This window comes from Nipponia nippon, unplaced genomic scaffold, assembly GCF_047370975.1.
Source record: "Nipponia nippon isolate SJK-2023a ecotype South Korea unplaced genomic scaffold, ASM4737097v1 scaffold_6, whole genome shotgun sequence".
NCBI lineage: Eukaryota > Metazoa > Chordata > Aves > Pelecaniformes > Threskiornithidae > Nipponia > Nipponia nippon.
In genome coordinates this window covers 80228783-80242883 of record NW_028262380.1, presented here as the reverse complement: position 1 = coordinate 80242883, position 14101 = coordinate 80228783, and the positions used below count along the sequence as shown (strand labels likewise).

The window sequence follows — 14101 nt, the reverse complement described above, 5'->3', positions numbered from 1 at the left end:
GCGCTGGGGGGCGGGCAGGGTGCGTGGGCCCCCACCGGAGGTGGGGGTCCGGTCGCGGTGCGTGGGCCCCTGCCGGAGGCGGGGGTCCGGTCGCGGTGGTCCCCGAAGCGCGGGAGGCTGGCATGCACCAGGCCGAATTAAACGTCTGAGATAGTCTCTGGGGCGAAAAGCACTTTTCACACCCCCTCTGCCCACGTCCAGCCTTTATTCGAGGCGTGTACCACCCCCGGAGCGGGGACTGACCAACAACCAGACACTGGGCGTACAGTTATGACATTTATTATTCATATGCAAGTGCTGACAGTGATTGATTTACGACCTGGTCCAAAGCCAAGATCGCATTAACAAGCACAAGCCCCAATGGGCTGGAGAGGAGCTGGTGCTGGAACCAACTGGAACTGGAGCCCAAAACCAACTGGAGATGAGACTGGACTGGAACAGGAGCCGCAAACAAGCTGGAGCCAGAGGAGATGAAACTCGACTGGAGACTGGAACGAGCTGGAGCCGTCCATGAGCCGGAACCACAGCTGAACTGGAGCTGAAACTTCCCAGAGCCATCCATGAACTGGGTCCACAAATGAGCTGGAGCCGTCCACAAGCTGGACCTGGAACCAGAGCAGAAACAAACTGGTACAGGAACCGCAAATGAACTGGAGCCAAAACTGAGCTGGAGCCGTCCGTGAGCTGGACCTGAAGGCGCAGATGAACTGGGGCAGAAACGAGCAACCTGAAGCTGCAAACAGGTCCAGCTCACGGACAGCTCCAGCCTGAAACGAACTGGAGCTGAAACTGTCCAGAGCCGTCCATGCGCTGGAGTGGCAACGAAATGGAGCTGCAAAGGAGCTGGACCTGAAACCTGTACAGAAACAAACAGGAGCCAAAACTGAACAGGAGCCGTGCGTGAGCTGGCCCTGAAATGACGGAAAGGTGCAAATGAGCTGGAGCCGCAGAGGAACTGGAGCTGAAAACAAACTGGAGCAGAAACGGCCAACCTGAAGCTGCAGATAGGCTGGAGCTGTCCATGAGCTGGAGCCAAAACTGAACTGGAGCCGGGCCTGACACAAAGGGGAGCCCCAACCAACAAACCAACCAAACCAAAGCAAACAGGAGCCCAAACCGAGCTGGACCCCAAACAACTGACCTGGAGCCGAGCTGGAGCTGCGCAGTCCCAGCAGCGTCTTGCCCGGAGCCAAGATCGTTTTAACAAGCACAAGCTGGAATGGGCTGGAGCAGAATTGGAGAAGCTGGAGCCGGAGGAGATGAAACTGAACTGGAGCTGAAACTGAACTGGAGCCTGGAAGGTGCTGGGAGCAGGAACGAGCTGGAGCTGAAGGTGCAGATGCACTGGAGCTGCAGCTTCCCAGAGCCGTCCGTGGGCTGGAGCTGAAACAGGAGGAGAAACAAACTGGAGCCACAAACGTGCTGGAGCTGGGCCTGAAACAAAGGGGAGCCCGAACCAACAAACAAAACAAACACACGCAGACAAACGGGGGCCCAAACCGAGCCGGACCCCAAACACAGAGGGGCCCAAAGAACCGACCTGGAGCCGCGCAGCCCCGGCAGCGTCGGCCTCGGCGCAGGCAGCCCGGCTGCTGCTGCTTCTATGAGTCCGCAATTCAGAGCACGTACAGTTCTGACAGGGATCGATTATGGCCTTGCCCAAAGCCAAGATGGTTTCAGCAAGCACAAGCTGCAATGGGCTGGGGACGAAACCAAGGAGGAGCTGGAGCAGCCCACGAGCTGGAGATGGAAAGGAGCCGGAGCCGCAGAGAAACTGGAACTGAAAATCAGCTGGAGCTGAAGATGAGCTGAAGCAGCAAACCGAGCTGGAGATGAGACTGCACTGGAGAGGAGAAGGAGCTGGAGCCAGCACTGACCTGGAGCCGTCCAGGAGCTGGGCCTGGAAAGAAAGGGTGCAGAAACAGGGACCTGAAGCTGCGAACGAGCTGGAGCCGTCCACAAGCTGGGCCAGAAACAACCAACCTGAGAATCCGCAACTGAGCTGGAGCCGCAAGGAGCCGGAGCTGAAACGAGCTGGAGCTGTCCATGGGCTGGAGCCGCAAGGAACCGGAGCTGCAGAGGAATCGGAGCCGCCCATGAGCTGGAGCCGAACAGAAACCAACTGGTGCAGAAACAAACAGGAACCGCAAATGAGCTGGAGCCAAAACTCAACTGGAGCCGTGCATGAGCGGGACCTGAAACAAAGGGGAGCCCCAACCAACAAACAAAACCACACACAGACAAACGGGGACCCAAACCGAGCTGGATCCCCAAAAAACAGGGGCCCAAAGAACCAACCTGGAGCCGAGCTGCAGCCGCGCAGCCCCGGCAGCGTCTGCGGGCGGGCGCAGGCAGGGCTGTCCCCAGCCAGGCGCAGGGCAGGCGGCAGTGTCGGCCTCGGTGCAGGCAGCCCGGCTTCTTCGAGGTGGCTCCCGGTGTGGCTGGGGGTCCTCCGTCCGTCTGTCCGTCCCTGCGCAGGGAGAGACGTGGCACAACCAGCTCTTGGCAGCGCGGCCCAGCCCAAAGAGCCCCGGAGCTGCAGCTCTGCCCAGCCCCTCGGCAGCAGCAGCCCCGCACCGCACCCCCGAGATGGGAGGGGAGGGAGAGACTGGGATGGGGCACCAGAAACGTCCCGTTTCCCCCAGAAGGGTGGGCGAGAGCCAGGATCTGGCTGAAACCCCACCCGCCCTGCGCAGCAGCGGCACAGACCGACTCCAGCAGCGCCATGGTGGGGATGGGGCCGGCACCGCACCAGTGCCAGCGGGGTCTGGCCGGACCCCAACAGCACCTGCTCCCACCTCCCCAAACGCCCCTCACAGCCACGGCCCCCTGAAACGTCCCGCAGCCCAGACCTGCCCGGCCCTGGCTCAGGGTGGGATGCGGGGACGGGAACCACGGGGCCCCCCAGGGCCCTGCCTGTGCCCACACACAGCCCCTGGCCACGGGGCGACCCTGCCCGGGGGGTGCAGGCCCCAGCCCTGCGGTGCCGAGCTCCTGTGAGCCCCAAGGGACACACACCAGCACCCGCACCAGCGCTGCCCCACCGGTGCCAGGACCCTCCTTCCCCCAAAAGCCCTGCCGAGAGCCCTACCGGGACACAGCCCCCGCCCTCCCCGTCCCTCGGCCGGCAGAGCTGGCCCTGGGAGCCCAGTGCCCAGTCCCACCACGCAGCTCCGCTCGTCCGCCACGTCAGGGCACTCACCTCACCGGGGCTCGGCGCCGGGATGAGCCTTCCCCAGGCGTTGGCACAGCCATAGGGTATCGCCTGTGCCCCCAGCACCTCCCGAGGCACCGGGACGGCTGTTGCTGCCCGTGCCTGGCCAGGCCGGCTTCACCATCTCACCAACAGGGCTGCAGGAGCTGGTGCGGATCCCTGAAGCGGCCTCTGCTCCCACCACAGCACATTTTGAGCTAAAATATAAGGGTTTAAGTCAAACAATGCCTTCACGTGGAGACCAGAGCGGCCCAGAAACGTCCCGCAGCCCCCGCCCCGCCGCCTCGGGGCACTCACCTCACTGGGCACAGCCTCCCCACCGGTGTCCCCCGGTGCTCGTCGCCTTGGGGCTGCGCTCCTCGCCTGGGCGCCGGATGAGCCTTCCCCGGGCGTTGGCACAGCCATACGGCATAGCCTGTGCCCCCAGCACCTCCCGAGGGACTGGCGGCACCAGGACGGCTGTTGCTGCCCGTGCCTGGCCAGGCCGGCTTCACCATCTCACCAACAGGGCTGCAGGAGCTGGTGCGGATCCCTGAAGCGGCCTCTGCTCCCACCGCAGCACATTTTGAGCTAAAAAATAAGGGTTTAAGTCAAACAGTGCCTTCACGTGGAGCCCAGGGCCACCCCCAACCGCCCTGCTGTGGGATGCCCGGGGAGCTCCCCGTGCCCAGGGACCCCCGGTGCAAATGCATCCCCCTGCCTGACCGCCCCGTCGGGGGAGCCCGGCCGTCCCCGACCTCGTCTGCGCGGCCGCGGTGCCTCCTCCCGCGCCGGCTCCCCGGAGGCAGCGCAACCCGTCACCGCAGGCAAACCCCGCTTTCCCGGGGAGCGCTCGCACTCACCCCGGGCCGCGGGCAGGCGCGCGAGGTCTGCCGGCGGCTGTGCCGAGGCCTCTCCGCAGCTTCTCCGCCGTTGCCAGTTCATGGTTGGGGCGGGGGCTGAGCCCGCGGCTGAAATCGGGAGCTGCCGGGGACCCCCAGCCCCGCAGGCCGAGCCGCAGCCGCTGCCCCCGGAGAGGGTCGGTGCCGAAATGCGCCGGGGAAGTCACCGGGCCCCGGCCGGGCACCCACGGGGGATCCCGCACCGGGGGGAGGGAAACAGCTCTCGGCTTCCACGAAGCAAAGTCCGTATGTCCAGGCCGGGCCCTCCTCCAGCTGGTTTTACGTCGGCATGAGGCAAAACTGGTTTCACTCCAGCAAAGCTCGAGGGCTCCTGGCAAAACCCAGCGGCTGCGAGACTGCGGGGTCAGGCAGGCGGACGGGAAGGGCTCGGAGGGGGACGGGGGGCAGCAAAACGCTCCGTGCTCTGGGGGAGAAAGAAAAGCGCGGTCAAAATCGCCGCGCAAACGCAACACGCGCTGTGCCCAGTCAAAACTTCAGCCTCTAATCCCCAGTTTGAACTTCACACCGGAACCGTCACCCGTGGCTAGCAAGCGCGCGTGGGGGACGGGTCAACGCTTTCTTACACGCGGGCGGTAACGCGCTGCGTTACGCCGAAGGAAACCAAAACGCCAGGCGTTGCCCCCAGCCGCTGAGGAGCCTCTCTGCCCCCGCAGCCCCCCGCAAACCCGCCCCAACCCCGCGTTAACTCCACCCCGCGCCCCCCGGGCGCCGCTCCCGGCCTCGCCGCCGAGCCGCCCGCACCCCCGGCCCCGACCGCCCCCACGCACGGCAGCGCCCGCGGCCGGGGCCCCCACCCCGAAGCCCCCGGGGCCCGCACGGGGGGACGGCCCTGCCCCGGCCGCTTTGGCCCCCGCCGGGGACGGGCCAGGAGCGCGGGCAGGGCCGAGCCCCGCCCGGGCTCCCCCGCACGCCCCGCCCGGGACCGGGCACCCCCTCCCCAGGCCGCGCCCGCGCCCGGGCCCGGGCCCGACCGCTCCCGACGCCGCTCAGCGCCCGCCAGGGCCACGGCGGGGCCCCCGGCTCCCCCGGCGGGGCCCGGCCACGGCACGGAGCCCCCGCCCGGCCCGGGACCCCCCGCCCCGCCGCTCCCTGCGCCCGCCGCTCCGGCCCGGCCCGCGGCAGCGGCGCCCCCTGGCGGCGCACGGCGGTACTGCGCCCCGGGGCTTCCTCAAGCCTCGGCCAGGGGCGGCCCCACCCGACGCGGCCAATCAGCGCTGCCGGCGCCTGCGGCAACAGCCAATAGCGCTGCAGCGGGCCTCGGCGCGGCAGGCCGTCATCCCCTGACGACGAGCCGGGCGGCGGCAGGGCAACGGCTGTCACGGGCGGCGGTTACGGCAGGAGCGAGCCCCGTGCCCCGCGCGGGGGCCGCTCCCTGCCCCGCTCCCGCTGGCCACGCTGTCCCCGAGACGAGCCCGGGTGCCGCTGGCCGCCTTGGCCACCTGGCTCGCGCTCAGCCGGCGGCCGACCGCCCCCCCCAGGCCCTTTCCCGCTACGTGAACGCGCCCGCACGCTCCTTTCGGGCGGGGGGGGCAAAGCTTTTCGGTCCCGAAGGGAGTCGGGGGTCGCCATCGCCCCTCGCCGCATTTACCTCTGCCCCGGTTTCTGCGGTTTTGTCCAACCTCGCGCTTCTCTGGCCGCCGCCCGGGCTTTGGTGCCAAGATGTTCCCTTTTGCCGCTCTGTCAGCTCTTCTCCACGGCTAGAGCCGGGGGGCTTCCGCCGCTCGTTACGTACACCAACACTGTCCTGTCTTCTAGCTCCCTCCCAAACTCCCTTCCCGAGGCACAAGCGGTTGGTAGGTTTGCTAACTGGAAAATCGCTGCTTCTGCTCGGCTTCAGAAACGACCTCCAACAGCACGTCGGCGTGCGGGGTGCGTTCTGCGTGCGCACGCGCCAGGCGTGCGCTACGTGTGGGCGCCCGCAGCGTCCGTGAGCGCTCCGCGTCGATGTACGTGATGCCCCAGCTGGGTGGCGATCCCCGCTTTTCTTCTGAGGGCCGCATCTCTCCCAGAGTTCCAGCCTCAAATGTATCCGCTGTGACGGACGGACGGATTGGAAATGCCGGCACGACCCCGTACGAAGGCGCAGGCTATTCTACGCCTGCGGATTACCAGTAGTGTTAACACAAACAGAGTCTTTAACCGTGCCCAACTGGGTAGCCCGGAGGTAAGTTTCCGCAACATTTCTTCACCGCCCCAAGATGCATCATCCTTAGTTACCTGCTGTAAAATCTGAGTCTGAGCCCCAGTCTCTCCTACACCCGTGGAGATGCTGCTGCTTCGATCCGCACAGACACAACAACTAGCACTGGTGGTTGTACAGACACCTCCCTGCCAGGCGAGGAGCAGATCAAGGGCCGTCCGCTCCTGCAGCGCTACCTGGGTAAACGAGATGCCTGGGTCTGTAATGCTCGTACGGCGCCTGCAGCCCTGTTCTCTCTGATTTCTGGCACCGCAGATCTATTCCCCATTGCCGTCTCTAGTCCGCCAGCTCCGAGGGCCGGGATAAGCCACCTAGCAAAGCTATGCAAGCCAGCAGGTCGCTCAGCCAGCAGCCTTGACGGCCTTTTGTTCCGCTTAAGAAATGCTCCTTGTTCACACAATTTGTCAGTCGCGGTCACCTTCGGGCTCCCAGCGCGCAGGTCCCTCGCGACCCCAAAGGCAACACTTGGCGAGCTGGGCTCCCGCACCGCCGGTACCAACCCCTTCCTTTCGGAGCGGGGAGCCCAGTGTAATTAAGGAGATGGAAGGAGTCTGTCACATTTTGGGTAAAATTTAAGGAAGGAGGCTCGTTACAAGACGGGTAATTTCCTATAAAAGGGCCATGACCTGCAACGCAGGCACATGGAGGGACGGTGCCATTCCAGGTAAAAGTCAATGGGTTTACTTCTAATTCCGGAAAACTGGATGGTGGGTTTTTGCTTGATGTGGTACCTTGCCACATTTTCGGGTCGGCCCGATTAATTCCAGAAGGAAGAGGTGCGCCAATTAGAGGTACCCCCCGCTTCGAATGCCTTGGCATTTCAGTACAGAGCCAACAAGCACTTAAACTGATACTTTAGCTACCTCTGACGTGAATTGTACGTGCGAAGTAGGTTCCCAGGGCTCTGTTTTAATCCAGAGTAGGGTGACACGCGGAACGCAGATTAACAACATTTTGCTTTATCTGTCTTCTCTGTCCTGTCTCTCCAATGTCCGTTTAAGCGGAGGAGATGATTCTGTTATCCACGGCGCAGGAGCGTTCTTGACCCCGGAACAGTGCGTCCAGGGTCCTTCGCCCCCGACTTTAGCAGCCGCGTAAGTTGTCGGCAACGCCGGGAAAGGCCCTGTCCACTCCTCAGTCAGCGGCTCCCAGTTCCAGGACCTGACGTCGACCCAGTCTCCGGGCTGGAGCGGAGGCGCCGGCGTGTGGAGCTCCAATGGTCTATCCCTCCTTAGGGTGTAAGGGACTGGAGCGTTAAGAACAATGGTCTCAAACCTGCTTGTGTGTGTTTATCCGATGAGACCGGACAGTAGACCCCTCTTCTGTCTGATAAGACCCGAGGGCAGACCACTCTTTGGCTTATCAAGTACCACCATCTGGCAAGGAAACCTGGGCAAACTTGCTGGCGCAGCAGGCCGTTCTTTGGCTTGTCAGGCACCACCAAGAATAGGACACCAACTGGTATCCGGGCCAGGCTGCTTGCCCCCCCAGCAATATGTTAGATGTGCACGTGTTGGGTCCGTCATGTTGCCCTGGGTAACCAAAGGGGAAGGAGAGGGCAAACTCCCCCTCCAACACCAGATAACAGACGGCACACCGAAACCTGCGCGTGGCCATCCACCACCGAAAAACCAACGGGAAGCCGCTGGATCCATGGTGGTGACTATCCTTTGCTCATCTCTCTGCAGGCTTGCTTAATTGCCTCCTAATATTGCCTGCCTTTCCTATCGCTTTACTCTCTCATATTTACCCAATAAAATGTCTGATTGGCGGCATAGGGCCTCGTTTGTGTCTTAATTTCGCCCTTGGGATCATTTTACAAACCTTCCCCGAGCCTGACAATCAGACCGGGACTTAACAAGGGGCTCGTGAAGTTCCCGTCGAGTCGCTGTCGATCCTGGTTTCAAGTGCGCGCGCTACGTCTGGGTGCACGCAGCGGCTGTGAGCGCTCCACGTCTATGTACGTGATGCCCCAGCTGGGGTATCGGCTCACAGTACATCTCCAGCTACAGCTGTTGTCTCTGCCTACAGAAAACCACCGAGGCCAAAAATAGTTTCCTGTTAAATTCTCATCTCAGGAAAGGTGGAGGGAAAGGGCAGTGACGCCACAGCGGGGGGAAGGAGAGCACGCAGTGTAAAAGCTGGCCGGTTCGGTTTCTGAAAGGCCGTCGCAGAGACCTTTCCCAGGGCTCGCTCCTTCCCCGCCCGCACGGGTCAGAGCGTGTTTGCCCACACCCAGCCAGTATCACCACGCCAGGGATCTCGCTGGCTTCACCCAGAGTTCACAATTCGCAAGGGAGCATTTCTTTCAAGCTGAAAATGTCCCCTGTGGAAGAGATTTGGGGGTACTCTTTGCTTATCCCACCCAGTGACTAACTCGCTCTCGCTTTCCTTGGGGTGATAAACCACGGCCTCACACTCGGTATAAAGCTCGGTACAGGCAAGCTGCAACTCACACGCACACACGCGCGCCATGTGAAGATAAAAGCAAAAGCACTCACCCGGAGCTGGATGCATTTGGGGAGCGATTGCTCCGGTGTACGGAGGAGAGGGGACCGTTGTCCTCCGAGGCTCTCCCGTCGCCCGCGATGCCATCCCACGCAACAGCCATGCCCCAGCCCGCTCCAGGACCTACGAGAACAAAACCAAGCCTGTAACCGCAAGCCCCAGCATAGTTCGCCTCCTGCACGGCGCCTGCCCCTCTAGCAACCCAAAGACTTTCAAAGGAGGAGCAGAAACGGGACGGCGCGGCAGCAACGAGACCACAAGGACGCAACCCTGAATCCTGCTCTGCCGGTGCAGCCCCCGTGCCCCAGGCAGCGGCACGTCCCAGCGGACGCACGCACACGCAAGCAGCGCTTCCAGCCCAGCAGGGACACGGCAGTCTTTTCCTGGCAGAAAAGGCTGCTTCTGAGCGAGCTGTTTCAAATCTCAGGTGATTTGTCTCCTTCGTCAGGCCAGGCGGGACTGTTCCAAGCCTCACGATGTATTCTGAGGCGTAGAGCAAACTATACGGACCTGATCTCAGCGTGAGACTGATGCTCCCGCCCCTATACAGCACCCATCGAGACCTCCTCGCCTCTGCCGCAGCCGGCCGTGCCGCCGCCGCAAATCCGGACGGCCTGGGACTTGCCCTTAATGTGCTTGGGACGGGTCCCGGATCTGGAACAGCTGACAATGTTTCTGCCGCATTTATGATTTTAAATGGCTCTGACGCTTTGGCACCTCCGAAATGGAGACGGGGTTTCTGCCTGGCCCTTCGCTCCGAAGGATGCCGACGGCCTTGCTGGGAAGCCAGCGCTGGGGATGCCCGTGGGGCTGCCGGAGCTGCCGGGCTCCAGCCGCGGCCGGAGGCCTCGGGAGGGCCCCACCAGGCCCCCATCACCCGACGGCCCCACCTGGAGCCCCACCACCCACACGCCCTTCCCCATTGGCCCCGCTCTGTATTTAAGCTCCGGCCCAGGGGCTGGGGTCTCACTTTGGTGGGGGCTGTGTTGTGAATCCTTGCTTTTTCTCGTGAGTCTTGGTGTTTTATTGCTGGGGTTTTTTTCCCCTGCTGTTGCTTGGGGAGCATCACTGGGCTGCCTTGCACCCCTGCTCAGGTACCGGGGGGCTGTGCGTGTGTGTGGGGGGGGGCTCTGGTTTCCTGCTGTCATTAGGTTTAAGTGTGTTTGTCCCCAGTTTTATTGCAATGTGCCTGCGTGAGCTGGGTTACTGGCAGCGTGTGCCTTCATGTGGCTTTTTCTTTCTTCTCCTGGCTGACAAAGCAAGGCTGGAGCACGTTCTTTCTAAAGCATACCCTGTGAGGCAGGCTGGATTCACGGGGGAGGGTCTGGTTGTTTCAAGTTTTGCCTTTTGCCAAATGAAGGGCCATTTACATCCCAGGCATGACCTCGCCTGTCTGGAGAAAAAAGTTCCTTTGAATTAACTGTTTAACTTGACTCTCCAAAACAGTGGTCCCGCTTTTACCATTGCAGAGAAATTGGGGAAAGGAAGGGGGAAGACTTGTTCTGTTAAAGGCTGTGGGAGAGGTTTCAGGTTCTTGCCTGCCTACATGTTAACGTGCAAACGCTTTAATTGATCTGTAAAACCACAGACCCGTGATGAACGTGGCCGTGCTGTTGGCTTGTACGAAGGCAGCAGACCCCCGGCGTGCCCTGGTTATGCAGCCAGGGCAAATGCTCAGTCGGGTTCTAGCGTTACGGCGGAGCTCCCGTTCTCCTCATCTCTGGCAGGGTTTCTGTTACCTGTTGAAGGCCAGCTCAGCTAAAAGGGCTGTTCTGGCACCCTGCACCCATGGAGTGGGGCTGCGGGAGCCCCCTGAGAGCAGGGATGCTTTTTCCAGGTGAGGACAGAGCCCCGGAGCTTCTTCTCTCCCTCTGGAAGTGGGGATGTAAGTCCAGGCTGTTTTTCTTTTTTCTCCCAGGTTCCTGCTGCTGATTTAAAAGCCGCCCTTGCCCTCTCTCCAGAGGGGCTGAGCTCAGCGCCGTAGCTCCCACGCAGGACAAGAGCCCGAGAGCTGCAAGGCTCAGGAGGAGCAGGGGGGAGGCTCTGCGGTGGAACACGGGTGAGAAACCCAGCCCTGATGTGCAGAGCAGGCTTCCCCTCCCGCCCGGGACGCGGTGGCTGCAGGGGACAGCCCTCCGGCCCCGGGGCTCGGCAGCGTGGCCGGGGGCTCTGCTCTCCGCAGGTGCTTTGGTAGCCGCAGGCTGTGGGGGGGGAGGTGGGTGCTGAGCCCGCTGCTCTGAGGCGGGGTGCCCCGAGTTACTGGGGTGTGTTTCTATCCGCAGTTGCTGCTCTCACACAACCGAGAGGTCCCTGGGCCAGTAAAGCTCCATTGAGCCGAGGGGGCACCTGGCTTCCAGCCCATGCTCCAGACTGGCAAGGAGGCCTCGCTGGATGGCCAGGGGAGCAGCCTGGCCTTGGCTCCAGACAAGACAACGAGCGGGATGGCCAAAGCAATACCCAGCTAACGTCTCCTTCCAGAAAGTGGGCGCTGCTGATGCTGTTTGTCGCAGCGGGGAGCTCATAGCAACGACATCTCTAGCAGCCTGAGCTGCTGAGGCCCTTGAATGAAAGCAGCGTTCTGCTCGTCCCCCGGCTCCTCTGTGCTCCCAAATATCCCCTGCACCCCTGCGGCAGGCAGCACAGGGCTCCCGGGGTGTCCGGTAGCTCTGCCTCGCCGTGCGTGGAGCGCTGCTCCCAGCTGGGACGGAGTGCGTACGGAAAGGTGTGCCAGCGCGATGGGACTCGGCCAGCGCGATGGGACTCGGCCAGCACGATCCCCTCTTTGGCTCCAGGGGAGAGAGTACATGTTCCCCCGTGCTGCCTCTCGGTGCACCTCGGGGTCCTGGTCCTGAGAAGCCCCTGACAAAGAAGAGGTCAGCCCAGCATCACCTGAGGACCTCTCAGCCTGTGTTGTTTGTGTCTGTTCACAGACCGAAATAAAAGGAAGCGGTTGATGATTTCAATAAAGAGACGTGTCCTGTGTCCTGCCCTCTGTGTTGTCTTGATTAATCCTCATGGCTTTTTTCAGCCTTTGGGGGGGAGAAACCCAGAGGAAGGCTGCCGCAGATATTCACTCAGTGGTGATGGCACTGGTGTTGCCCAAGGGACCCCCGGGCGCGGATTCCTGGCCCAAATGGACAAAAACTCCTCCTGGTGTCTCCCAGCTCCCTGTCCAAGTGCTGCAGACCCGGGCCCTGAGATCAGTTTGCTGCTGCGCGTGTCCGTCTCCACGGCCGGGCGCTGAGCCGTTTGCACCGAGTGCTCTGGTCCCAGCAGGAGACAGAAGCGGTGTCCCCAAAGCCAGCCCGCAGAGCCACGTGCCAGCCCCTCTGTTTGCAGCCGTGGGCACACGAAAACCGCGCCTGAGGGCCCACGGTTTTCACGCCACGGGAACGGCGCTGCTGGACCCGCAGATCTCTTCCCAAGGGCAGGGGCGGCGTTTCCCTGCGGGTCCCGTCGGGGCCAGCCCGGGCCAGCCCGCCGTGCTGGGCTGCTTGGGGCCTCCCCGCTGTTCGCAAATGGCGAATCGAGGCTTTGAATGTTATTGTGCCTTTAAGAAGAGTTATTGCGTAGGGTGATTTAGAAAAGATAACTTGCACGAATTGTATAACTACAGGTGTTTTATATTAATCTAAGTCCATGCTACACTGCTCATTTTGTCCCTGTGTAGCCCTATCCCATGACTGGATTAATCACCAGCCGAGTTAATCCGAAGGTAAAGATAGATGTCGTAAGAAAAGATGAGTAACTGAACGGCTGACTAAGGCATTTTAACTGATGAAGACCTTAGATGAGAATAAGGGCAAGGTAAGCATTCATAATATAAGTGAAGAGGTCAGATTCTTTGAATTTAGAGACGGTTTTAAATAGAGCGTTGTGAAACTAGGCATAGAAGGGAAATAAATGGCTTTTATGACCTTGCATCGGACCAGTGGTCGGAGCGGCCTGCGTGGTCAATGAACAAGAACTGAAACGGACCGCAAAGGACCGGTTTGCCGGTGGGAAATCGAGACCTGCCTGCTGGCCAGAGGAATGAAGAATTGCCATCGCAGCGGAAACCTTAGGTGGACTTGGATAATCATGTAATTGTTACAGAAACGTATATAAGGTGGCAATTGTAACACTTAGTTACACTAAGTTCTACTGCCCAAAGTCCTTAGGGCAGAATTAAAAATAAAAATGGCTGGATTTAAAAAAATTTTTAAAAAAATGGCTGGATTTAAAAAAAATTTAAAAAAAGAGAAAGGATTTCCTTGCATGCTGGGAACTGGTTAATGCTCCCCGGTTCTTAGAAACACATGCGTGGAGGATGGTTAAGCCTTGTGTTCCGCTCTGCCAGAGCCCTTTCACCCGCAGGTCCTGAGGCTCTGGAGAGAGGGGCCGAACGTTTCCCATGCAGAGACCCGCAGCGACGGCAGGGAAATGGAAATGGCCGCAGCGGAGTTCAAGGTGCCCATCTCTGCACCCTCTGCTACCGGCAGCCCCCGGGCCAGCCCGGGACCGGGAATAAAGCCCCGCCGCCAGTCCCTGGGGCCACGGGGAAAGGTGCTCTGCTGTATTCAGGCTCCTCTGCTCAGTAACTTTTCGGTGAGCTGAGGTTCAGGGAGCGCGGCCGGTGGAGGGTCCGTAAGTCGGTGTCTTCAGGCAGCTGCCAGGGGACAGAAGAGAAAGCCAAGCCGCCAGTTATTCGCCCAGAAGCAGCAGAATATAAACAAGGCTTTTCCCACATACACCTTGTTTTGGCTTTGCTTTTTCCTTTCCTTTTCCAAGGCCGCGCTTCTTATCGCTCCTGCCCGGCACCCACAGGGCAGCTGGGTCTCTCCTCCTCGGCAGCAGCCAGTAACCCGGTGGTCTGGGCCCTGGGGGGAGAAGGAAAGCTGCCTTCTGCTCTCAGGGCCCCTTAGGTGGTTTGTTCTCGTCTTTTCTCGGCGCCGTCGCCCCCGAGCAGGGCCACACCGCGCTCTCCAAAGCCAGATGAGTGCCGTGCTCCTGCCACCCTCCTGGGAGCGTCCAGCGACGGGGTTTTGAGGCCGTTTTGTGGAGCCAGCCCGTGTTCCTCTCGTTCCTAGATTAGACAGTACGGGTGCTCGGTTTCTGCCAAAGAAAAAGCTGCTGTCTTTTTGAATAGGCCTGCTGTTCCAGGGCGAGACACGTTCCCAGAGCGAGCGGCGAGAAGGGGACGCCCCGTTACTGGGTGCTGTGGGGATGCCCGGAGAAACCAGGCGTGGGAAGCAGCCTAAAGCTCTGTGTCCCCGACCGCTCATCCGCAGCAGGAAT

General features: G+C 61.3%; 1 protein-coding gene and 1 long non-coding RNA gene across 20 annotated transcripts in view; one reads left to right on the top strand and one right to left on the bottom strand.

Moving 5' to 3' along the window:
* Nucleotides 1-263: 263 nt before the first annotated feature.
* Nucleotides 264-14101, bottom strand: part of LOC148051603 (uncharacterized) — a 52406-nt gene continuing 38568 nt past the window's right edge. For 6 of the 18 annotated variants that reach the window (XM_087735911.1, XM_087735916.1, XM_087735915.1 and 3 more), the window contains 6 exons: nucleotides 3512-3784; nucleotides 3203-3411; nucleotides 2299-2470; nucleotides 1984-2122; nucleotides 1142-1383; nucleotides 264-605 (listed from right to left, as the gene is read on the bottom strand). In XM_087735911.1, coding sequence (XP_087592037.1) covers nucleotides 342-605; nucleotides 1142-1383; nucleotides 1984-2122; nucleotides 2299-2470; nucleotides 3203-3255 — 870 coding nt within the window. In that variant the 5' untranslated portion in view covers nucleotides 3256-3411; nucleotides 3512-3784 and the 3' untranslated portion in view covers nucleotides 264-341. Of the gene's footprint in view, nucleotides 606-1141; nucleotides 1384-1540; nucleotides 1901-1983; nucleotides 2123-2298; nucleotides 2471-3202; nucleotides 3412-3511; nucleotides 3785-4056; nucleotides 4520-4883; nucleotides 4906-5087; nucleotides 5218-5704; nucleotides 5851-14101 lie in introns of those variants that run through there. The other 12 variants (XR_015699556.1, XR_015699559.1, XR_015699554.1 and 9 more) reach the window with 8 other exon arrangements.
* Nucleotides 9793-11805, top strand: LOC148051605 (uncharacterized). Of its 2 annotated transcripts, none has more exons than XR_015699564.1 (3): nucleotides 9793-9832; nucleotides 10743-10883; nucleotides 11107-11805. It is a non-coding gene; the product is annotated as an uncharacterized LOC148051605 (long non-coding RNA). The 2 variants fall into 2 exon arrangements; XR_015699562.1 differs by having other exon boundaries at nucleotides 9803-9918.